Raw genomic sequence first — 23,993 nt, forward strand, 5'->3', positions numbered from 1 at the left:
AATTATATGAACACTTATATGTACATCAGTTTACAATAAAACATTTCCAATGATCTAACAATTCAGTTTTAGAGTAGAATTAGACTAGAGGTAGAGACTAAAGAACACTACTGATTTTTACCTTATAATAACATTTTAAAGAAGCTATGTTTTAACTCACTTTATAATCTTAGCCATGAGCTGCCTAACAAAATATATCTCTCAGTACCACCTAGAAAATAAGTCCCATAGTGACAGGGGTGAGAAAGGACATTATTCTGTCTTCCTAGTCAGAAGAATTATTTCTGCAGCCAACAAAGGGCAAAAAGGACTCCAATTTAACATTCAGATGTCTATGTTGGAGTATAATGTCAAAAAATGGCGCATATTATATATTGTTGAGTTATGGGTTTAACCAGGTTTTAATATATTCACTGTATTTCCTTTACAAACAGCAGAAAAGCCTATGTATATTTTATTTTCAAGTTCAGTTCTCTCTTGCCTATAGCAAATGCTCTTTTTTCTTCTCTGCTTCTAAAAAAAATGTAATTTTCACTTAAAATAGCAGAATAAAATTGCCTATATATTTTAGGTCCTCGGAAAACAGGCTCTATTTTGACAGAGCGTCAGTTCCATAATTCATACTTCACATAATTGCATAATTCAAGCTCATTACTTAACAATCTCCATGTTTTAACTGTATTTTTTTCTGTATATTTTTATTCCATAGCAACACACTTTCTAGCTCTCCCACAATCATTTCGCTTAGGAAAGATTTCTCAGAGATTTCTCTTCACGTTATAAATAACCAAGAAAGGAAAGGGCTTGACGACTGCTGAATAAAAGGCACTGAGAACTTTCTGGCACAACAGTCACTTATTGTATACCCAATAATTAGTTTTCAAGAGCCTCCAGAGGCTAGGTAAGAATCTAGGCACCAGGCACACAATGGAATGATGTCAAGCATGTAGTCTGGGTTCAAATCCTAGTTATATAATTTTATAGCTTTGTAAACATGAGCAATTTACCACACTATAACTCCATTTACTCACTTATGAAATACAGAGAATACCTTTCTCCTACTCTTGTTAAGGTAGGCACATGGTAAGGACATGCCAGCTGTTACAAAAAGAAACAATGTCTAATGATTTTTACCAAATGGCTTGTTAACACCCTGCTCCATCACCAACATGACTGCCTGCTATTCTCTGCCCTAGTCAATCCATCCATGCTCTCAAAGAAATAACAAATGCTTTTTCTGAGTTAGCAACTAGGATTGTGGCACAGTAAAGTCCACTATAGTCCATTTTTAAACTCTTTTCTTGTACAATGAGGACATCTAAGTCCAAAGATCTACCCAGTTTAAATTGAAGCTCATATAGCTAATTAAGTGTGAAACCATTATTAGACCTTGGGTCTTTGCCTTCTTAGTCCAGGCACTAGGTTGAAGAAGCCTACAAAGTGGAAAATCAGCCCATCCTCTCATCTGGCTCATGGCTCATCCCACCGGGAGCAGTAAGTAATACTGCTCTTCCTAGGTAGGGTTCTCACCTTCCTGTAAGTTGTCTATTTTTAGCCTTTATAGATGGCCTGCTCCCTGCAGATTCACTTGGGCTAATAGACTGCTGTTGGGTTTAAGGCACTTTCCATGGTGTTGCTTGGTGGTTGCCATGCCAACAAAATTGGATGGATAAAGTTTTCTAGTACACTATTTTGAGGGAAGCCTTAAAGGCAGATTAGAACTACATGTCTGATTCTGAAGCTAAATGATGCAAGTAATTTATAATGCACATAGTAGACAGACCATGATAGTTTCTGAAAGACAGAATGAATACCTGTATGCTGTTAGTTGCATTTGGGAGTTGGAAAGTGGCAGCAGCAGAGAACTCATCTGGTACTTAGTCAATACTTTAGTTAGTGTGGAGCAAGTTCACTCACAACCTCCTTGGGAAATGGTGGTTATCTCTGGATTTTCATAATTACCTGGCATCCTGCGTGTGAAATGATTTGTCTAAGTCCAGCAGACTGTTTCTGACCTTTCAGCTGCTTGTTAGTCCTGGAACCCAGGGGATTCTGACTGTGCACCGATGGTAGCTATAGACATGGCTAAAGTGGCAGGAATCTGACCCTCACTTTCCTTGTAGGCCCTTTATCTGGGGTAGTAACTCACATCTTAGAGGGGCCACATTCCATCCCTGTAAAGATGCTCTTTTTTTGGCAAACATAATCAACATGCTTAATAAATGGATTTGTTAAAAAAAAATGCAGACAGCCTTGCTGATTCACAAATGGCTACAATGAGTGAACAATGAACTGCATTCAAGGTATTCAATCAGCGGAGGAAAGCAAGCCCCTAAATTTCCATTCAATTCCTAGATCTTCCAGCAGGGACCTGACAATCCCAGTCTGCAGGGATCTTGCTCTTCTCAGTGAAATCTATCTTCATAACAAGCATCTGCTCTTCTTTCCCTCCTCTATCCCTTCACTCTTTCCTCCTTCTCTTCTTTCCTCCCCGCCTGCTTTCCATTCTACCCTTTCTCATTTCTTCTTTCCTGCCCTTTCTTCCACAGTGGCAAAGAACACAGGCTTTGGAATCAGAATTAGTTTCAGCTCCTTCCTGTCTGTGTTGCTTACGGTGCTCATTACATCTTGAGCGGCGCTTTTTCTTGTATATAATGGGCAGCCAATGTGTGTTGTTGATAGTTTTTGAAGCAATGAAGTATTTCTCAAACTTTAGTGGTCGTGAGGGTCACTTGGAGAGATAGGTACTCAGAAAATGCAGATTTTCAAGGTGCATATTCACAGATTTCAATCTATCAGATTAAAGCCAGGCATCTGACTTTGACAGGCTCCTTAGGCTTCACAGGTACCATGGTGAGAAACACTGGATATGTGTGCAAATGCTTAGTAGAATAAGACACATTGTAAAGATTTTACAGGTAGGGAGCTATGATCATTATTCACTCAGCAAACATTTATTGAACATCTACTGTGTAGTATGCATAACGCCATACCCTATACATGCTCCCCACTTAATTTATTTTTATTACTAACTTAATTTATCCTATATATGTCTTATTCCTATCCCAATAGTATAAACTCCTGGATAAAACTGTAAAATGTGGCATAGAAGAACAGAAATGTTAGAAGAAATGAATTCTAATTCCATTTCTATTGTTTATTACCTGTATCACTTGAGGCAAGTCACTTTATCTCTTGGCTATTTTCTTTGTCAAAGGAAAGGCAATGAGTATAATGGTGAAGTGCTTAGTTTGGAGTCCTGGCTTTAATGCTTTCTAGGTGTGATCTTGGGGAAATAACTTCTTTGAGCCTCAGTTTCCTCCTATGCATTTCTTTGACAAATATTTTTGAGCACTATCTATGTAACTATCACTGTGTAAGGTATTGGGAATACCTTACATGTATCTTAGAACTTAATAATGGACACAAATAGTAAACAGACAACTAATTATATTGTGATAAATTCTGTTGTAAGTGGGCACTAACTTCTCAGGAGGATGCTTACACCGAACCCTGAAGGATGGGAAGGTACCGGTAGGTACGGAAGCCTCAGAGTTGGAAAGAAACTAGGATGCCTGTGTGGCTGAAGCAGAGAACGGAAGGTCCCCTCTCTACCTCACAGGTGTTGAAAGACTTAATGAGATAGTAAAATACTTAGCATAGTGCCCGACAAGGAGAAATGTAACGATCATGGCACCACACCTGACAAATCTATGTGAAGCAATGTATGAAAAAGCGCTGTGCAAACCATCCATCAGAATCACCCTGAGGTTGTGTTAAGATCACTGGGGACACTCCTCCAGAGTTTCTGAGTCAATGGGCCTGGCATGAGGCTAATATTTCAAACAAGTTGCCAAGGGATGCTCTTACTGCTGGGGACAGGGAGAAGAGGAACTGTGTGCTAGCGATGCTATGGGAACGATTGGCATAAACTGTAAGACCCTAAGTGTATGTGGTTCAAAGCTGAATCTCCCACAATGCTTAGGTTCTGCTGTGCACAGACTCTCTCTATAATTATTTGATAATATTATGTCATTTTATGGGAGAAAAGACCCTAGAAAATCTCCATCATTTCATTTAATGGGGAGAGAAATTCAGAACCAAAAAAGTGAAGAAGCTGCCTAAGAATTGGGAGGTGTTTGAACTCAAGAGCTTTTCCTCTCTAGAATATGTTTTTGCTTCATTCTGCCATAAAAGCAGCCACTGTGATCTTGTATGCTACCCCCAAGATGACCAAGATAATCTGGCTCACCTTATGGTACACCTTTCAAACTTTAAATTGTTTTACTAAATGGGTTGTTGGAATGAATAGATTTTTGAAAGAGTTAAAGTGGTAATTTTAAACTTGCTAGGCAGCCACTCCACTACTTGAGCCATGCCTCCAGCCCTTTTGCTCTGGTTATTTTTGAGATAGGATCTTGCTTTTCTCCCTGACCATCCTGATCTGTGATCCTCCTATTTATGCTTCTTGCAGTAGCCAGATGACAGGTGTGCAACGTCTCTGCTGTTGAGATAGGGTCAGGCTTGCTTTGAACTGCAATCCTCCTGATCTCTGACTCCCAAATAGCTAGGATTATAGGATGAGTCATCAGTGCCTGTCCTGAAATAAAATATTTTTAAGAGAATATACCACACCACAATTCCTTATATCCATTTTGGGGGAACTTACTATATATTAGTTCACGTTTTCTTTTCTGATTTTTACAGGTATGCAGGTTCCTCTCTTATTTAATTAACAATAATAATAAATGAAATAGCACAAAAGCTGATTTCATCAGTACAGATCTGGTCAGGGTGTCTGTCACCTCATTTGATCCTCACCACCATGTTAACAGGTATGTCCTGACTGTCTCAATCTATTGATAAGGAATTCAAGACACAAAATTCCTAGAAGCAGGATTTGAATCAAGACTGATTCCTGAGCGTAAGCTCTTAATTACAGTGATGTGAAGGCTCATTTGTCAACAAACAAATCCCCCAAACAACTAAGATAATCACCCAGCTATGTGCAGTCAAAATCAGTTTCAATGAGTACTGGCCTCTGAGAACAGACTCCTTGGCGGTCAAGATGACAAGAAAACCCAACAGTAAATGATTCGCTGGTTTCATATGTCAGGAGTTGGAGTAAGGAGTATCCCAAAGCAGGTTTAAAAAAATAATAAAACCCAGCAAGCTGAGACATCGGAGTCCTTCCGAAGGGAAGAAACCTCTCTTGGGGATGATAAACCTCTTCTCCAAGGAGAGGGGGCGCCCCTCTGAGATGCAGTGCGGGTGGTACTTCTTGTTGCTTTAACTGCTTGTGAGCTATACTTCACTAGCTGTAGTTCTGCGGGTTCACTTAGCTCCAGGACACACTGCTAGAGCAGGCTCCGTTAGTTACCTTTCCGTGTCCGCATAACTGTGAAGTACAGAGAAGCTCGCCAGGGCCTGGCAGAAGACGCCGCGCGGGCTAGGCTGGGGCGCGGCACCTCTCCTCTTGGTGTCAGAGGAATCCTGAGCCGGATCGCGTCACCCGGCTGCGGGAGGGCTGAGCGCGGGTGGCACCCGGGGACAGGGTGGCAGCCCGGAGCCGCTGCGCCCCCGAGCCCCCGCCTCCCGTCCCAGGGCGCCGCCCCACCGGCCCGCGCGCGCCACGCTCCGCCCTGGACGCCGTTCGTCCCGGCGCGGGGTGCGGCGTGGGGTGGGGGGGGGGGGAATGCTGGGGGTGGGGGTGGGAGCGGCCCGGTTCTGCCTGATTTACGGCTCTGCTGAAAACCGCTCGGCTCCCGCAGCATCAGCACCGGCGGCGGCGGCTGCAGCAGCAGCAACAAGTCAGGTAAGTGGCAGCCGCTGGGTGTGGGCGCCCGCGGCCCGGCCCGAGGGGGCGCGGCGGAGGGGGCCGGCGGGGCTGGGGACGGGGTCCCTGTCCCCGTGGGAGAGTTGGGAGCGCCGGCTTTCTCCGCCCCACCTGCAGAAACTCGGGTGCGCCCGAGTCCACTCCGGCTCTCCGGGGCTGGCAAGCAGCGGAGGGGGACAAGGCGGGGCGGGGAGAGCGAGGAACCCTGACGCAGGGTCATTGCCAGCCTGCCCTGCTCTGGCAGATGAACCTGGAGCTTCTCTGTCAACCCGGTGCTCTGGGGTTTCCGCTGGGCCCATAAAAGCCTGCGTGCTTGGGATTGTGTGATTCCTAATTCCCCATCCGCAGATGCCACCTGGTTCCCATTGCCCCTGTACTATCCTGGCTTCCCTTTCTTCACCTCTTTTCCGGAGTCTGTGGGCCTGCCCTGGGCCAGGGTTTGCACCCCAACCCCAGAAAACCAGCGGTTAAACATCCTGGTGCAGCACAGGAAGAGATTCCCTTCTGTGGCGGCCAGAGGCTTAGTAACCTGGAAGCTTTGCCTAACTGGGAGATTGAAAACCCAATAGACACTAAGACCCCAACTGGACTCCCTCACTGTGAACCCAGTGCTTGTTACACTTGAGTAGAAACCATTTCTAGAGGGAATAGATATGCAGTGTTTGCAGAATTGGGTTGTAACAGTCATGTGTTGCTAGGGCAAAGGTAATAAATTCCTACAAGGAAACAAGAACTTCCTGTTATTAAAAGTTAGAAGGATGCCTACCTGGCTCAAACATTAGCCATCTTTAGAGGCTGTCATTTAAAAACATGATCAAAGACAAGACAGATTCATCCAGATCATTCTATTATAATACAGTCTTGACCTTAGCCCTGCTTACATCAAATGATATTTGACACTTTTGGGTGTCCAAATTTCAGTAAAGCTCAACTATGAGACCATTATGGTTATGATAACACTATGATTTATGTCATCACACCAGTAATTAAAGAAAAAGTTAAAGGCAAAAATCTCAGGTTGAAAAATTTTCAGCTAATGGTGTTCTTAGGTAACCTTCTCCTTACTTGAGAAAAGATTGCTGAACTTGTTCTCTTAGGATCTATTTGATAATTCTTGTGAGTTTTCTTCATTTTTATATTCAAGAAGGGCACAGTTTTGCATGCAGTACACTAAATTCAAGAGGGCAAGAAACTTGACTTCTACTTCTGGATCTTTCCTACTGACCTTGGATTCATTACCCACCTTTTTTTTTTTTTTTAATCCTGGGCAGGGGTTGGCAGAGGTTATCTGTAAAGACCAAGTAATAAATCTTTTTGACTTTGCAAGCCATAGTGTATCTGTTTCGACTACCATACTAACCTCTGACATTGTCGTGTAAAAGCAGCTGTCATATAGAAATGAAAGGATGTGGCTGGATTTGGCCTATGGGCTATATAGGTTTTGATTTCAACATAAAACCCAGTGTATAACAATTTATGCAAAAATAACTTAAAACCAAAAAGGCCCTGCCCTTGTGGAGATGAGCAGCAATTGTTTCAGTAACATTTTTTTAAACAGACATATATGTTACCATTTTTCCCTATTCCAGGACTTTTAGAGTAATGCAACAGAAGGCTTTTGAGGAAAACAGATATCCCTGGCAGGAGTCCTTTGAGAATGTTGCTGTGTGCCTGCCATTCCGCTGCCCGAGGTGTGGAGACCATACCAGATTTAGAAGCTTGTCGTCCTTGAGGGCCCATCTGGAATTCAGTCACAGCTATGAAGAAAGAACCCTCTTGACAAAATGCAGCCTCTTTCCATCTCTCAAAGATGCAGACCTTGTCACTTCCTCAGAACTCCTGAGACAGGGAAAATTGCAGGGCCATGGCAAAGTGGCAAGGCAGAAGCCGAGTTATGTTAACTTGTATAGCATTTCGCATGAACACTCCAAGGACTGGAAGCCATTTGAGATGGTGGCAGAGAGGCCCGTGTCCTATATGCAGACCTACACTGCCACGGACATACGGGCAGACTCGCTGGATGGGCCCCGGTCGAGTCCTGGACTTTCCACCTCAGATACCAAAGCTGCTTTTGAGGCACATGTCAGAGAAAAATTCAACCGGATGGTTGAGGCTGTGGATAGGACCATTGAGAAAAGAATCGATAAACTCACCAAAGAATTGGCCCAGAAAACTGCTGAACTGTTGGAAGTTCGGGCAGCTTTTGTACAGCTGACTCAGAAAAAGCAGGCAGTTCAGAGACGAGAGCGGGCCCTGAACAGACAGGTGGACGTGGCTGTGGAAATGATTGCTGCACTGAGGCAGCGCCTGACAGAATCCGAGGAAGAGCTTCTTAGGAAAGAGGAGTAAGTGGTGCTGAAACTGGATGCTGACCCCATTGCTATAGGGACCCCCTTCCCAAGTTGCAAGAGATGTTAAGCAAAATTTGGTTGGTATTATTTGCAAGTGTCTTGCCTGCATTTCTTTGACATGTTTGAACCAGGAGACATGAGACATTGGTATTATTTACACTTTGTGTATAGGGTGCAGTTCATCAGCATTGAAGTCAAAATATATAACTCCTTGTCACTTTGGAAGCTATAAATCACAGATATATTTTTAGAGAGAGAAATAACACAACCTTTCCATGGAGGATCCATTCCCAGCACCAAATGGTGTGCAAGTGTGAGTTGAAGGGGGAGGTAGAAGGGATGCTGTGAGAACCATTCTTCCTGACAGTCTCTGTGTTATATAGCAGTCAGGAACATGAGATGCTATCTTACTCAAGTATAAAAATATGTTCCAAATACAAATAATTTTGGTGCCATTTTGGGATATCTCCAAGTTAATGAAATGTCAATAGTTGAGAATCCATTATAATTTATACTGGGAGAAAGAAATACTAGGAAACCCAAAGGAAAGATTTTCTGATACAGCTATATTTCTGTGATTTAAGTTTGAGAATTATCCTTTTGTAAAGTGAATGCATAAGACTAGGATAAGTCTTAACTGCTTATAAAGAGTTGACACTGGTTTCACAAGGTGATCATAGAAGCTATTACTTGAAAAATCATAGTAATTGGAGAAGCATTTCCTTATGAACAAGCTTGAATTTAACCCAAGTTAGCAAAAGCATACATACCAATTCATATTTCCCATTTTAAATGGAGGCTCACTATTCATAGAATAAAGGATTTAAGAATTGACAGACTAAAACATCCTGAATGGTAGGTTTTCAAATAATTTGAGTGCTATTAGAGAGATTGATTAATTTCATCATTTCTTTGCCTTCTGACACTTTTCTATCTTGTGTTGTCTCTTAAAATGAAGAAATTAAAACTTCCTGAGAAGTTAAGGAGATCTTTACTTACTATCATTAAATGTTTATATTCTACCTCAAAGGGAATCCTAGATGCTTTTTGTTCATACCAGGCATTTTTTAAATTGATGTAGTTTGGATGAATTTGAATCTGCTACCAGTTTTCTTTGCTCCTAGGGAAATGATCTATAGTGAAAAAATGTTATCTTGTTGTTTTGTTTTTATCCTCTGGTGTTTCCTAGTAGGAAGTTAGTGTTTTGACCCATCATGGCCACCAAGGTAACATACACAGACAGCACTTCTGGGAAAATGGTGGATGGGTTTGCTCTATGTATAGAGAAAAGCCTGGAGTTTAAAAAACCATCAAATTAGTTTTCCAATTTCTTTTTTAATATATTTTATTTATCACACAAGTAATAGTGACTGTGGGATTTAAGGTGGTGGCTGCCTGGAATGTGGGAAGTCAAGATGATGGAGGGGACAGTCATATTACTAGAAGTAGTTTATAGTCAAGGATCTAACTTTTGTTTGGTGTGGTGTGTTTAAGAGTGCTTCTTTTGGAAAAATAACTAGTTATTTTATTTGATTATGGAATTATTATTTAATGTTACTTAATTATGAGAGTGGACTATTCATGGATCAATAATGATATTTTTTATGATTAATCCAAGGCCAAGAGAAAGCATAGTCTTTCAACACAATAGGTTTAGCAAGAGAGAATTACGTTGTTAAAAATACCTTTCCTCTCCAAGCATACTCTACCCAACATTGGGAGGCAGCACTATGTTCTATAGCCCTATGTAATTCACACACATAGAGTTACTTTGTTTCTCCACATGGAACCATACATACATTATTTCACAGCTTGTACTTGGAGCTGTTTTGTTTTAACATAATATGTATCAGGCATCTTTTGTGTACTAGACACAGAATTAGGCCATTCTGTTTGACTGTTGGCATGGTGTTCCATGGTATAGATCCATCATGATTGATTTGACTAGTTTGCTGTTAATGAATACATACTTTTGTTCTATTTTTCCAGTATCAAACATAATGCCTAAGTTAAATGTGTACATATTTGTTTGCCATTTTGTGAGTATGCCTAATGGTAAGTTACAAGTTGATTTTTATTTATTTATTTATTTACTCATTTTTGGTGCTGGGAATTAAACCCAGGGCTTCACACGTACTGAGTACACACACAACTACTGAGCTACACCCCCAGCTAGAATTGATGGTGAATGTGTTATTTTTGGGCTAACAAAAAAAAAGTGATATTGATTAAAAGAAAAAATAATTTTAAATAAAAATGCAGTAAAATTGCCTTAAATTTCTAAACATAAAATAAACAAAGTCTTCATGTTTTAAAAGCTTTCATTTGAATCCATCCTGTCAATTTCTGTATTCAAGCCTCAAATAATTACTCTTTCTATGCATGAAATTGAACTGAAAGAGTCTTGTTTCCAGAAAGGACACTGAGGCTCTTGATCTGAGAGTGACGATGGACAATACCCTCAGTGCCTGCAGAGTCTGGCCTTGCCTTTCCCCACCCCCCACATCTGAACAGTGGTACAAAGTGAGCTGTCTATTTGCCAAAGTATTGAGACCAGATTAACTTGACTGGGTCTGCTTGGCTGGGCTCCATCCAAGTTCACCATTCCCTCAGAGGGTGGTGCCTTCCACAGAGAGGTGGTCTTTCAGGTAGGGAAGGCCCCATTTGGCTAAGGAACATTCCAGAAGCTGTGCTCCCTTACCAAATGGGCTCTTGAGGCCCATTTGTAAGAGCAAAAAAATTACTGTCCTGTTCAAAATTGACTTAAACTTAGGAACTCTTTGAAACACAGAGGGCAGATTTGGTTTAAAAATATGCAAACAGCTAGTATTAAACATTCACATCAGTCTCTCTTGCCTAAAGATTTTTCCCTAAACTTTAAAAATCCATTCTTTCTAACTGAAAAAACACTCTAGGACTGTCTGCCCTAAGGCCATCTATAGGTTGAATCAACTCATTTTATGAAAAATGTACACACACAGACACACACACACACTCCATAATAGAGGAGGTTGTTTGAATTGGCAGTATTTTGCACTTACGTATTAGTGAGTCTCCTTGCACCCCCCCCCCCATTGAGAGGTCTCTAGGTTTCTGGAATGCAAGTGCAAGAAAAAGTTGCTCGTTGTCTTCACGAAGTCAATGTAACTTTAAAAGTCCTGTTGAAACAGGTTATTTACTCATTGATGAGGAGTCAGAGCTATTGGGTAGCATTGCCCGGTAATCAAGTAAATCAATCCTGGCTCTATGCAGGAAGGTATCCCTTAACAAGAATGGACTTAGATAGTAGCTGAGTTGTTCTGTTGGGGTTTGGAGAAACTGAGTATAATAAAAGTAATTCCAAATTTATTGACACACAGTTCTGCCAGTAAGGTTGGACAGTGCTGATGAAACACCTCTGATGTGCTAGGTGTGCCTGGGTAACATGAAATCTTTGGCATTTTTCCTTCAGATGCTTATGTTCTATATAGAAAGAATAAGGCATATTTATGAGTATGCCCATGTTCAAACACAGACTAAGTTTTTGTTTGTTTCTTCCTTTCTTCTTGAAACGGTCTTACTCTTAAGTCCAGGCTGGCTTCCACCTCACTACATAACCTAGGCTGGCTGTAAACTCAAGATCCTCCCATCTCAGCCTCCCTAGTGCTGGAATTACAGGCATGTACCACCAACTCAGCTGCAGGGTAGCTTTAACAAGTGCTGAAATGCAAGCCACAGTTTCAAGTTAATAAAACAATGGAGAACAGATATTCCTACCTAGAGAGGCCACACTGAAGGAATGAGGGGGAAGGGTAGAAATTGCAATGGCAGGTGGAAGACTGATGTTGAAAGAGCAACTGGGTAGGCTATCAGAGATGGCTTCTGAGTGGGATTTAGATTTAGATTTTAGAATTGCATGGTACCATCTGTCTCCTTCAGGGTGGTACACTCATTTAATAGAGGCGGAAAATAAGGCCCAGAGTTATGGAATGACTTGCCTAAGGATAAAGAGTTAGTAGCAGTGCTGAAACTGAAGCCCAGTTTCCCTGTCTCCTTGCTGAGTGCTTTTTCCCCTAGCTCCCCATGCCCTCACCAGACTTCTGAAAGTGTGATATTTGCCCAAAGCATCAAGGCTTATGTAATACCGAACATGGCCCATTTTAGAATCCGCTTCCTTCTTTGCTATTTTGAGAGGGCTGCCACAATGACATCATTTATTTTTCTGATATGATTAAAGAAAATGTCAGCTGACATCAGAGGTGTTGGAAGCAGGGAATTGGTGGCCTCACAAGCATAGTCATGATATTAAGCTTCCGGAACACCCAGTCCAGGGCTTTTAACTTCCAACAAGGACTTTTAACTTGACTCTCCAGATGTCCTTGCCCAGTCAGTATGGGGTATATGCCACTGCCAAGCTTTGATTGCAGTGAAAGGTGTCTTTGTGATTCCATCTCTAATTTCTAATCGACTGCTCGGTGAGCTACACTAGATAGAATCTGTTTCCCTTTTCCCTTCATCATCTCCTTTGTTCCCAGCCTGGAGCCCTGCAGGAGACAAATATTTACTGAGAACTTGCTGAGTGCCAAGTTCTGCTCTAGGTTCTGGTCAGACAATGGTAAACCAAATGAAGTTTCTGCCTTCATGGAGCTTATAGCCCAGAAAGGAAATGACATCAGATCAGCAAGTGTGGTAAAAGACATGGAGGGTCAGCCTGAACTGGCATTGTCCATTTACGTTTCTCTCCAGAGCTGGCTATGGAATGTTGGCCTTTAAAGGCAAGACTGACTTGGTAAGTTGCATTGCACAACTAAACTCTCTTCCCATTTACTTAGGTTATTCTACTTTTTTGATCAACTAAAGCAGTGAGTAGACAACCTGTCCATACTAATCTGTGGCTAGGAAGCAGGCCAAAAAACATTGTGTTACATGCAGAGTTCAGTGGGACAGAGAGGATCTATTGGCTCCACAGTGTTGGCTCATCTTTATAAATGAGATCCTCTTGTTCCAGGCTGTGTTTCACACATATGTATGAAATAATATAGAATAAACCAGATGTTAAGCATGTTTTCTTAGTGATGTTATTCTGATAAAATTTGGAAACCCAGGAAAAATTTCTATTTCTCTCTTTCTCCCCTTCTCCCCCTACCCCACCAGAGAATGAAATATTGATCCATTTAGAACCAATAAGAATAATTTGATTTTCTTATTAGAGTTCTTCTAAAAAATTATTGATGAGGAGCAAAAAAGAAAAAAAAAAAAAAAAGGTGAGGCAAAAGGCCCATAAAAGCAGAAATGGGCCATGGTGCCAGACATGGAGCTGGACAGGTTCTGGCCTCTATGGCCCTGGGCAGAACAGGAGCCCACTCTGGCCTTTGAGTTTGCAGTGAGGCTCGTGGTGGTCGGAGGTGCTGACTCTTGCTTCAGATTTGCCTTGTGGCTGACATTACAGTCTGTCTGCGGTGCTCTGTGATCAATAGCTAGGCTGTTTTTAGCTGGAGATATTTTTATCATTTCATATACCTCTGAAGAGCTCATAAATCAGTAATATAAAATGAAATTTAAATAACTTGGTAGAGCTTTGCCTTTGGGAGGAGAAGCCAATGTTAAAGTATTTTTAAGACTAGAAGAGAGGCATCAATTTTAGATCCTACCCCCATTCTTGTAGGAGGAACCTGTAGGTTACTCATATGTTTTATGTCCTGGGGCTTATCTGGAAAAAAGAAAAATGAAACCTTAAGGATCTTTTTCTTGGTTAATGATTTTCAACTACAGATGTGTTTACATATTTTTTACATTGACTAGAAATTCATTGGACCTCTGTTGTGTTCTGGGCTTATGTTAGCCACTGGGGTGACCTAAGGAAGGAGCAAACAGGGTCCCTGAACTTACCAACTCTATGATGGAATGGGGTAAATGGCAGAACTGGTCCTCTGTGTTATGCACGGTGATAGGACACAAGGTTCTGTGGGAGAGCAGGGCCCATCATCTCAGCTATACCTGGGAGTGTGTTGAAGTGAGAGGGGTCATTAGAATGGACTAGGTACATGTGAATAAATGAATAAAAAAAAAATAATGGGAACTAGGGGAAATGCAGGGGAAGAGACCCTGGTAGAGAGAGCAGCATGTCCAAAAGTAGAGTCTGGCTAGGTGCAGAGCTGAAGGGAATTCAAAGAGACATAAGAAATAGTTTTTGGATAGAGAAATGTAGCATGATAGGATTGGTATTCAGTGTCCAAAATTGTGGTGAATACTACAATTCTGTCAGTTTTAAATGTGCTTCTGGTTATATTGTTCACATGATAGTGTATCTTTGATTTCTTTAATTTAACCTGCCTTTAACTCACTTCAGAAGAAGTAATTGAGGGGGTTCAATCTGCAAAGAAATAAAATAGTATTATCTATGTTTTAGACATTATGGTCATTCTATAAATGAGCACATGAGTGAACAAGTTTTATAATTAAAGTTAGAAAGGGCTTATTTCCATTAAAAAAAAAGGCTTGTTTCTGTTTCTAGTAAAAATACCTGATCCAGTTTCAACTTGATGAACTCCTCCAACCCTCGTCTTGTGTGTTTATGCCTCTTTTAAAACTAAAGCAGATACCTTAAAAGCAACTGAGGCCAATAGGAAAAGGGGACCAGGAACTAGAGAAAAGGTGAGATCAAAAAGAATTAACCTAGAAGGTAACACACATGCACAGGAAATCAATGTGAGTCAATGCCCTGTATAGCTATCCTTATCTCAACCAGCAAAAACCCTTGTCCCTTCCTGTTATTGCTTATACTCTCTCTTCAACAAAATTAGAAATAAGGGCAAAATAGTTTCTGCTGAGTATTGAGGGGGTGGGGGGAGAGGGAGGGGGCAGAGTGGGTGGTAAGGGAGGGGGTGGGGGCAGGGGGGAGAAATGACCCAAGCCTTGTATGCACATATGAATAATAAAAGAAAAAAAAAAATAAAACAAAATCATACTAAATTCTCAGGCTTATTTCAACAGTATTTTTTTTCTAGTTGATGTGATACATTCACAAACTGAAATTAGGTTAGCATAATAAGGCTAGCTTGGTTGAGAAATACAAAAGTTATTAACTTCTTCTGTGGTACTTTCTGAATGCCTGTGAATCCTGGGATTCTGTCAGATTCGCAGGTCTGCAAATTATTCTACAGGATAATGAACGTCAAGGTCAGCTTATTATATTATATTATATTGGCATTTTTTCCTTTGGAGTTAACTAATGCTTTAAGTAAGCATATTTTCTATAAAATCTTGAAATTAAATGTATTTGATCTTTTTTTCGCTCTTTAAGTGAATAAAAAGTCACAGCCAGAAGTGGCCTAGAACCAGTTAAAATTAATTTCCCCAAAATTGGTCTGTCCCCAAGCCCTGATGGAATTTCACTCAGGTTTGTCCTTATCTTCTCATCTCGCCTGCAGCTTCACACTGTATTCTGAGTTGGAGAGGTGAGAACCAAAAATAAAGCCACAGAAGTCTTAACTGCTCTGATAGCATCATAGTATTCTTTTCCTTAGTCATAGTCAGCTCAGCTTAGTAATTATGTATTTTAGTGTTTGCTTCTTTTAATGCCTCTCCCATCACATATATCCACTACATGTTAATATAAATAGCATATTTTTATGAAAACTCTTTTCCCAAAAGCAATTTAGTAAAAAAGAGTGGTACTGTTTTAAAAGAACTGCAAATACTTTAATGACTGACTTCATAGAAAGCAGCAGGTCTTTAGAAGTTATACATTTCAGCTGGTACAAATTCACTGTTTTGGTTAAGTACAGGAAGAAAGTCTAGTCTCACAGAGATACACAGTAGGAAAATTGAGGGATATTTTAATATTCTTTCAGACATCAGTGTCTGTTCTATTTTGATTCTGTGCCAAAAAGCAACAGTGGGTAGTTTCTTAAAGATTAACTACAATGTGGGATCTGAAACCATACGAATGAACATTCTGCCTTCTTACATTGGTCTGTCTGGTATTTTAAATAACTGTTTTACTGTTTGGAGTATAATTATTAAAGAGGTTACAAATACAATGTAGTTAAACCTCTTTCTTTCCCATTCAGAAAGTTGCCCAGATTCCTTGGGGAAATAGCGAAGTTGTTCTGGAGATGGTTCATCCAGATCAACAGGGTAAGAAAGGAGGAGCTGCTGTTTTACAATCCCTCACTTTTGATGCTGAGTTCATCTAATAACCATACGTTGTAGTTATTTTTAGATAGCAATACAATGAATTTCTCTAACCCTCGTCTTGTGAATTTAACTTCTCTTTTAGAAGAAAATCATACTAAACCATCAGGCTTATTTTAAAATTTCTGGTTGATAAGATACTTTCATAAACTGAAGTTAAATTAACATCAGTGCCAGGTTGGTTGAAAAATACAAAAGTTATTAATGTCTCAGCTTCAGGGCATAAGCTAATTGGATGAGGGAGGTTAGAAAAGATCCTTTCCTTCTACAACATGGCATAACACTAGGAACAGTTATAATAATGCAGCAAAGCATTATGTGATTTAAAAATACAGCTGCAGTTATAAGCAGTGTTGCATTCAGATTTATTCTGTTTCTTTTACAGTATTAAGCCTGTGAGATTAAGCTGTCAAATATGTGAGTCAATGCCCTGTATAGCTATCCTTATCTCAACCAGCAAAACCCCTTGTTCCTTCCTATTATTGCTTATACTCTCTCTACAACAAAATTAGAGATAAGGGCAAAATAGTTTCTGCTGGGTATTGAGGGGGGGAGCGGGAAGGGGTGGAGTGGGTGGTAAGGGAGGGGGTGGGGGCAGGGGGGAGAAATGAACCAAGCCTTGTATGCACATATGAATAATAAAAGAAAAATGAAAAAAAAATATTGCTGTCTTCTCATATGTGAGAGTCTAGGAATAGTAGATAGGAAGAAAGACTGCAAGAAATACACCAGGATGTTCATAATAGTTACCTCTGGTTGTTGGGATTATGGTTGATTTTTTTCCCTTGTCTCAACATTAATTGCAGTGTAAAGCACTATGTTGAGTGGGGAGGCTTACAACAAAAAACAAAGCCCCTGTCCTGTTGACTCAGCCTTGCCCAGTTGGATTCTCTAATAGGTCAGTTTCATATTTCCCATAAATATGAAATATCTCTGTTATGATAAATACAGTAAATATTATAAAGACATAATGAATTGGGAAAATAATGTCTGGCCTTTTGTGTTTCCTCTATAAGTACAATTTGGAAACTTTCATGATTCAGTTATCATAAATATCACCTAGGAAATCTCTTCAATGAGTCCACATGAATTGACAACTTAATGTCTGAAAGAAGATGCAGAAGCCATTTTCCTGGGCCGTGTTCTAAGTGTTTTGTTCTGCATGATAGTGCTCCATCCATAGGATCTAAACCAAAAGGATCCACGTAAAGGCTGGGTGTAGCACCTGGATGGACTCTCTACTCTTTTGCTGCTACTTAAGGTTGGTGGCTCACGTAAAAGGCAGATCAAAGCAAATGACTGCACTGGGGATATACCTCAGTGGTAAGGTACTTGCCTACCTTATGCAAGGCCCTAGGTTAGATCCCCCACACTACAACTAACCGACCAACCAAACAAATGATAGTGGAGTTTTAATATTGGCTTGTGTCTCTGGCCTGAATATCCAGGTCAAAGACATTGGAAAGTACACATCTTCTGTTGAGGGCTTATATGGAAACATAAAAACACACTTGAAATTTGATGATGAAAGAAAGCTCTTTTCCAAAAGGACTCTTAGGTAGAGATTTCTTAGCTACCAAAGATAATGGAGTTATTAGGCAATTAAGGCTTATGTCTGATCCTGGATAGAAAACTGGAAAAAAGGTGTATGGTATCATAAGCATTGCTTCAAGTGAATCATTATTAAAGTCGTCTTTTTTCTGTTTTTATAAATATATAATTTCCAAGGTTTGGCAGGGATATGTGACTGTAGAAAGTGTCAGTAATGTTTCAGTATTGTCAAGTGTAACATAGTATATTTTCTACAGAAATACCATGACTAGTTATTAAGAGCATACTGACTAGTCATATAGAATAAAGGTGCTAGAAGCCACTACCAGCCATTTTACAAAGATCATATTTAAAACTCTGACTTCTTGAACTAGATTCCCCTAAACGTCTGCTCTTAAGAAATGATGAAGCTTCATGAGAAAAAGAGATTAAGTAGAGTTGAAAGGGTACTCAACAGCCAGTGAATTTAGTTGACTGTCTAGGATGACCGAATGAGGTTAAATACACAAAAATTAGTGTCCATTACTTGTGTTGAAAGAGGCTGATGGGATAGTGATCAGAGTATTTAGTCTTGACTACATAAGTTGAATGAAGCCAGAACAGTGAGAAGCTAGTCCTTGGTGCCCAAGAGAGATTTTGAAAACACATAAAGGAAATACTATATCTGATAGGTAGTAAAAGTATGGAATCCATTAAACCAATAGGGATGGAAGAACATACAAAAGAGATGAAAGAGAGATGAGAGTGAAAGCCATATGGTGAAGAGTACTGTGGTAAGGTACATCTTTTGGTAGTGATAAGTGCCTCGTGGTTGGCCTGGAAAAGAGATATGGAGAAGGTAATTGATGGTTTAGGGTAAGGACAGAAAAATAGGGAAGTGTGTGTGTGTGTGTGTGTGTGTGTGTGTGTGTGTGTGTGTGTGTGTAAAAAAGATGCTCATAAGAATGGCTACCAAATGTTAATGGTCATGGTTTCAAAATAATGGGATCTCAGCTTTTTCCTTCTTTATACTGTTAATGTGTTGCATTACGTTTTGTAAAGAGCTTATATAGTTTATGATTCAGGAAAATGTTATTTTCATACTTCCATTAAAAATAAGTGTAAAGTGATAATAAAGTTAATAAATATTCTGGATTTGTGAGTCTGTAAAGAATTGTGTAGATAGAGGAGCATTGTTTGAAGAATTTGTTTAGTTATTTAAGGAAGGAAATGTGCCCATTGCTTCTCCTGTGTCAGTGCTAAGATAGCTTTCCCAATGGACCTTGGGTTGGCTTCAAGGTACCTTTTTGCATTATTGCATTCTTAGCTCAGAAATATACTATTGGCAAAATGACTCATTTTATGCATTATTTTGGTGCTCATCATGGCCTCTTGCCTTCATACCTGTCTTCTTTGTAGAATTTTCTCCTCTAACAGCCTGACTTTTAAAATCTAAGTCAAAAGTTTTCTCAGAGATATCCAGTGTCCAGTGTCATTTGTAATAAAATCTAGAATTCTCACAGTAACCAACAAGGTCCAACCTAGTTCCTTCCTCCAGGCTTATCTCCTGGCTGTACCTCAGGTCCATCTGCATGTCCCTGGTTTGTCTGATTTGCTCTTCCCAGGTATCCATATAGCTTTTTCTTCAGGACTTTCTTCAGGCCTCTGCTCAAATATTTCCCCATCCAAAATGTCACACCTGACTTTGCTTCCTAAATATTATGCATCCTTTCCCTTTCTCTGTTACCTTGTTGCCTCACACTGTTTCAATTTTGTAGTGACTATCTCCCTCTATCAAAATATAATTTCCACATGTAGCCACCAAGATGTAATCTTACCTCTTTTGTCATTGCCATGCCACCTTGCCTCAGATGATAATTGACATATAGTAGGCAGCCATCAGTATGTGTTGAGCGAATTAATTTCTCATTTCTATATTTCCTGTTCTGATTTTTTTGCATTCCAGAGAAGTTGTTACATTTAACCATTTCCTGGAAGCAGCAGCTGAGAAGGAGGTCCAGGGTAAAGCTCGGCTCCAGGACTTTATTGAGAATCTGTTGCAGCGGGTAGAACTGGCAGAAAAGCAATTAGAATATTATCAAAGTCAACAGGCCTCCGCCTTCAGCCGTGACATCAGTGAACATGTGGTGAGTCCCATCTGTCCAGCCACAAGTGTAAGGTTCCTTGTACGGTGAGAATGGGTTGAGGATAGAGGGAAAGGGAGCTGGGTCACTGGCAGAGGCTCTTTAGGCATCATTCAAAAGCCCTGCTCTAGCTGGGCTTATGCTGAGGAAATGATACTGAGGGAGAGAGGCTAAGTCCTGGATGCATACTTTCCAGCCCTTCCCCCTCCTCCTCCACATCATGCTGAATTGGAAGAAATATTTTCATGTTTGTAAAATGATGGAGTTTGAATATCCAAGTTCCAATCTTAGTTTTCAGGTAGATTGAAAACTTTACCTGTTTTGAAGTTGTTCAGAAGAATTTTACCAATGCTTTGGCCCTTCTTGGTAAAACAAGATTTAACTATATATACTTTTTTCCTTAATAGAAAGGGAAATTCTGTTTAATAGTGTCTACAGGTTAAATACTCTTTAAGTAGATTTTCAAAAAGACAGGAACAGTCATAAGTGGTAGGTCTATAAAAAGATTTCTCTGTATCATTCTACATAGAACTGTTAAGGGTTTAAGAAGATTCCCAGAGCCTAGAGGATAACCCTAGATGTGGATAAAGATCCAGATTTGCATAACTGGCTTAATTAAAACTCTCTGATTTCTTTGGAGGGTGAGGAGATGTTTAATCACATATGAGATAAGGCAGGTGGATGGACATATCTCCCCTATATACAGTTTTCTTAGTGTGGTATAAACAAGAAAGCCAAAGAAAGGGTTTTTGATTTTCCAAAATGGTTTAATTGAAAAATTTTTGTTATTCATTGAACTTGATTTATACTTATCTCCTTCTCAGAAAATTAAAATGATTATTTTATTTTCCCTGCAATGGTCTATATTATAAGGAAAAGAAAAATAGGAAACATTTATGCAAACCAAAAGATTAGCAAAACTGGCTGAATTTTAAAAAGTTTAAGTTGAACTTCTGGAAGTTGAGATTAAAAGGAAACATGGTTAACATGATAAAAACTAATTGTCCAGAAGAAGGAATGAGATGAAAGACAAGTGGATAAAAGAAAGAAGGCAGTAGAGAGGCACAACAGGAAGGAAAGAAGAGAGGAGGGAAGGCAAAAAAGAAATCTAACATTTTGTTTACTATGAAAATGTCCACTTGGCTTTAGAGGAGTAGAGTGATGCAAACCCCAACACTTTTCATATCAGTAGTAAACTAGAAAGGAGTCAGTCTGTTCTATCCATAAGGCTTCAGCACTGTATTGAAAGCAGCCCTCTTGTATGACCTAATTATTATTTTCTGGGTGGCTACCTATGGTCTTTTACCCATAATGCACCTGCAGAGAGATAATCACTCCCCCAGTCTCCCCCAGTTGATCCCTCTCTCTCCTCCTTGGAAGATCTCACAATTTTCCAGTCATAACTAGCTACAGAATGTTCGGTCTTGACTAGCTGTTCCTGGAGGGTCAGTGTCTAAGCTCTCTGCTGCCTTCTTCTTCCATCTTGCATGAGGTCATAGAGTCCAGATGTGAAGTATAAAGACCTGGCTTCTAGAACATTCTTACCCAGAGCCAAGAAAGTTTGTAAAGGTGAAGGGATTGGATTCAATACTCTCTAAAGCCTTCTTGGCCTCTTAAATTATCTGAGCATCACTTGATGCTGATGGTTAGGAATTCTAGAATTGAAATGTAGCATTCATATTTTCAGTATTTAGGCTAAAAAGTCACCTAAAGCTTAAGAAATATATCAAATCCTCCTACACTAGGTCAAGAGGAATCTTGAAGAGAGAAAACAATGGGAGATGAGGAGGAAGAAAGGAAGTCTTTAGTTCTTTTTTCATATTTCTTTGCTCACTTCCTCTGATCAATTTCTTTTTACCAGCTTGAAAACAACTATTTTTCAAGTCACATAGCTGGTAATTACTTCTCATCACACTACATCACAGAATCACATGTGGAGTGGCATCTCAGCTCTTTTAGTCAGATATGCATATACAAAATTATATGTGCATCACATACATACGCATGGATAAAGATATATTCACATAACATATGCACATAAATATATTTAGATATGTTGGGAAGTTTACAAATATTTATGTTTATCTCTTCTATGTTCCAAACGTGACATGATCTGCCTTCGGCAGACTTGCTATACCTAAGGAATAGTTGATTAATCCAAAGAAAATGAAATGTAGTTAAGATTGCAATAAGCAGCTGGATGTGATGGCTCCCGCCTGTGATCTCAGCACTCTGGAAGATAATGCAGGAGGATTGTGTGTTTGGGGCCAGCACCAGCCTGGGATACACAGTGAGACCTTGTCTCAAAACAAAAGGAAAAAAATTGCAATATTGCAATAAGGAATTTACAAACGAGAGGTGTGTGGGAGTAGGGCATGGTCAGGCTGTAGTTAGAACTCTCTGACTATTGGAGGGAGGACATGTTGCTCTGAAAAGACCCAGAATGAAATGTTTCATTTCTGAAAGGATTGGACAAATGTAGTTTCCCTTCCTTCCATGTTTAGTCCTCTAAACCTTACTTTAATGTGCTACAGTATAATTTAGTCTACAGATCCTACAGACCATTTCGCCTTTGTTATGTAGTTTATTTCATTGTGATAAGATACACCCACCTATAAATGTAGATCCAAAGTGCTGAGTTGGCCTTCTGAGGTATCCAAGAATAACTTGGATTTTTTTTTTTTTGACAGGGAAAAATTTGAATCATATATTTGGTAACCTAGTTGGCTTAGCTTAGTGAAAGTGTAAAGCACCCTGGGGTTCTTGAGTCAGTCAGGATAGCTCCTTGCCCCGGTGTCCCCCCAAAATGAGCTGACATTCTGCCCAACTCCCCCCTCTAACTCTCCTGCTTGTACACCTGAGTTTCCTTCTCCAGAAAAGTCAGGAAAAACATCCCCAGTCCAGCTTCACCCTCTGCAAAAACACCCTTTGTGTGTCCATCTTGGTTCCCTCCATTCCTTCCTTATTATCACCCCAGAGAATAGTGCAATTCCCAGATTGAAAAGTGAGTTGCTTCTTTCGAAAGGTGACTTCTAGCATTACATTCTTCTGTACTATGGAAAATTTTCCTTCCTGTACCCTCACATTTAGTGCCTTTTCTAAAATAATGTTTTGGCATCTGTATCTTTCCCTTAGTCCCCATGGGCATTTTTGTTCTTTTTCACCTGGCTGATTTCTAAAAATACAGTGTGCTTACTCAGATATTTTATCTTTATGCTCTGAAAATCCTGTCGAATTAGACACAAAGTGACCTAATATCCCATCTGCCAAAATCGCTAGCAGAACTGCTTGAATGGAAGGTCATGGAACAGCTTGGATAATCTTGTTTTAAGTGTTGCATTTATTTCCTGTGGGTTGCTAATTCAGGACTAGCAATAATTCATTTAACACACATTTATTGAGGGCACAGCGCCTACTGGGTGCTGAGGAAGCTGCCGTGAGCAAGGAAAACAAAGTCCCTGCTCTTGGAGAAGAGGGGGACACAGAAAATAAGTACATAAATTAAGACATTCTTACATAGTGGCAACTACTGTAAAGACAGAAAGTAATATATCTTTGAGGTGCTCAGGGTAGAGAGTGACTCTGGATTGGTGTCCAGGAAAAGTCCTGCTGAGGAGGCAGCATTTGTGCTGTGACCTGGATAACAAGCAAGATGCAGCTCTTGAAAAGTTAGAGGTAGAATGTTCTAGGCAAGGAAATGGCAATGCATGTGCCATAGGAGGAAGCAAGCTTAGCATGCTTAAGTAGTAAGAGGTGAAGTCAGAGTTGGGAAGGTTCCATTATGCTGGGCTTTTAGGGTCACATAAGGAGTTTGAAACTGTTCCCAGTGCACAGGGAAGTCGTTGGAAGATTTTCAGGACTGGAGGGGTGCAGAATGAGGCTGTTATTATATGAGGTGGGCTAGGTGGCTATTATTATATGAGGTGGGCTAGGAGGCTATTATTATATGTGGTTAGG

General features: G+C 40.1%; 1 protein-coding gene across 5 annotated transcripts in view; it reads left to right on the forward strand.

Annotated features, from left to right (window-relative positions):
- Positions 1-5,687: 5,687 nt before the first annotated feature.
- Znf365 (zinc finger protein 365) overlaps positions 5,688-23,993 on the forward strand; it is a 28,413-nt gene continuing 10,107 nt past the window's right edge. For all 5 annotated transcript variants that reach the window (XM_074078962.1, XM_074078964.1, XM_074078963.1 and 2 more), the window contains exons 1-3: positions 5,688-5,815; positions 7,426-8,181; positions 19,859-20,039. In XM_074078962.1, the coding sequence (XP_073935063.1) occupies positions 7,439-8,181; positions 19,859-20,039 (924 nt within the window). In that variant the 5' untranslated portion in view covers positions 5,688-5,815; positions 7,426-7,438. The remainder of the gene's footprint in view (positions 5,816-7,425; positions 8,182-19,858; positions 20,040-23,993) is intronic.

This window comes from Castor canadensis, chromosome 7 (genome assembly GCF_047511655.1).
Source record: "Castor canadensis chromosome 7, mCasCan1.hap1v2, whole genome shotgun sequence".
Taxonomy (NCBI): Eukaryota; Metazoa; Chordata; class Mammalia; order Rodentia; family Castoridae; genus Castor; species Castor canadensis.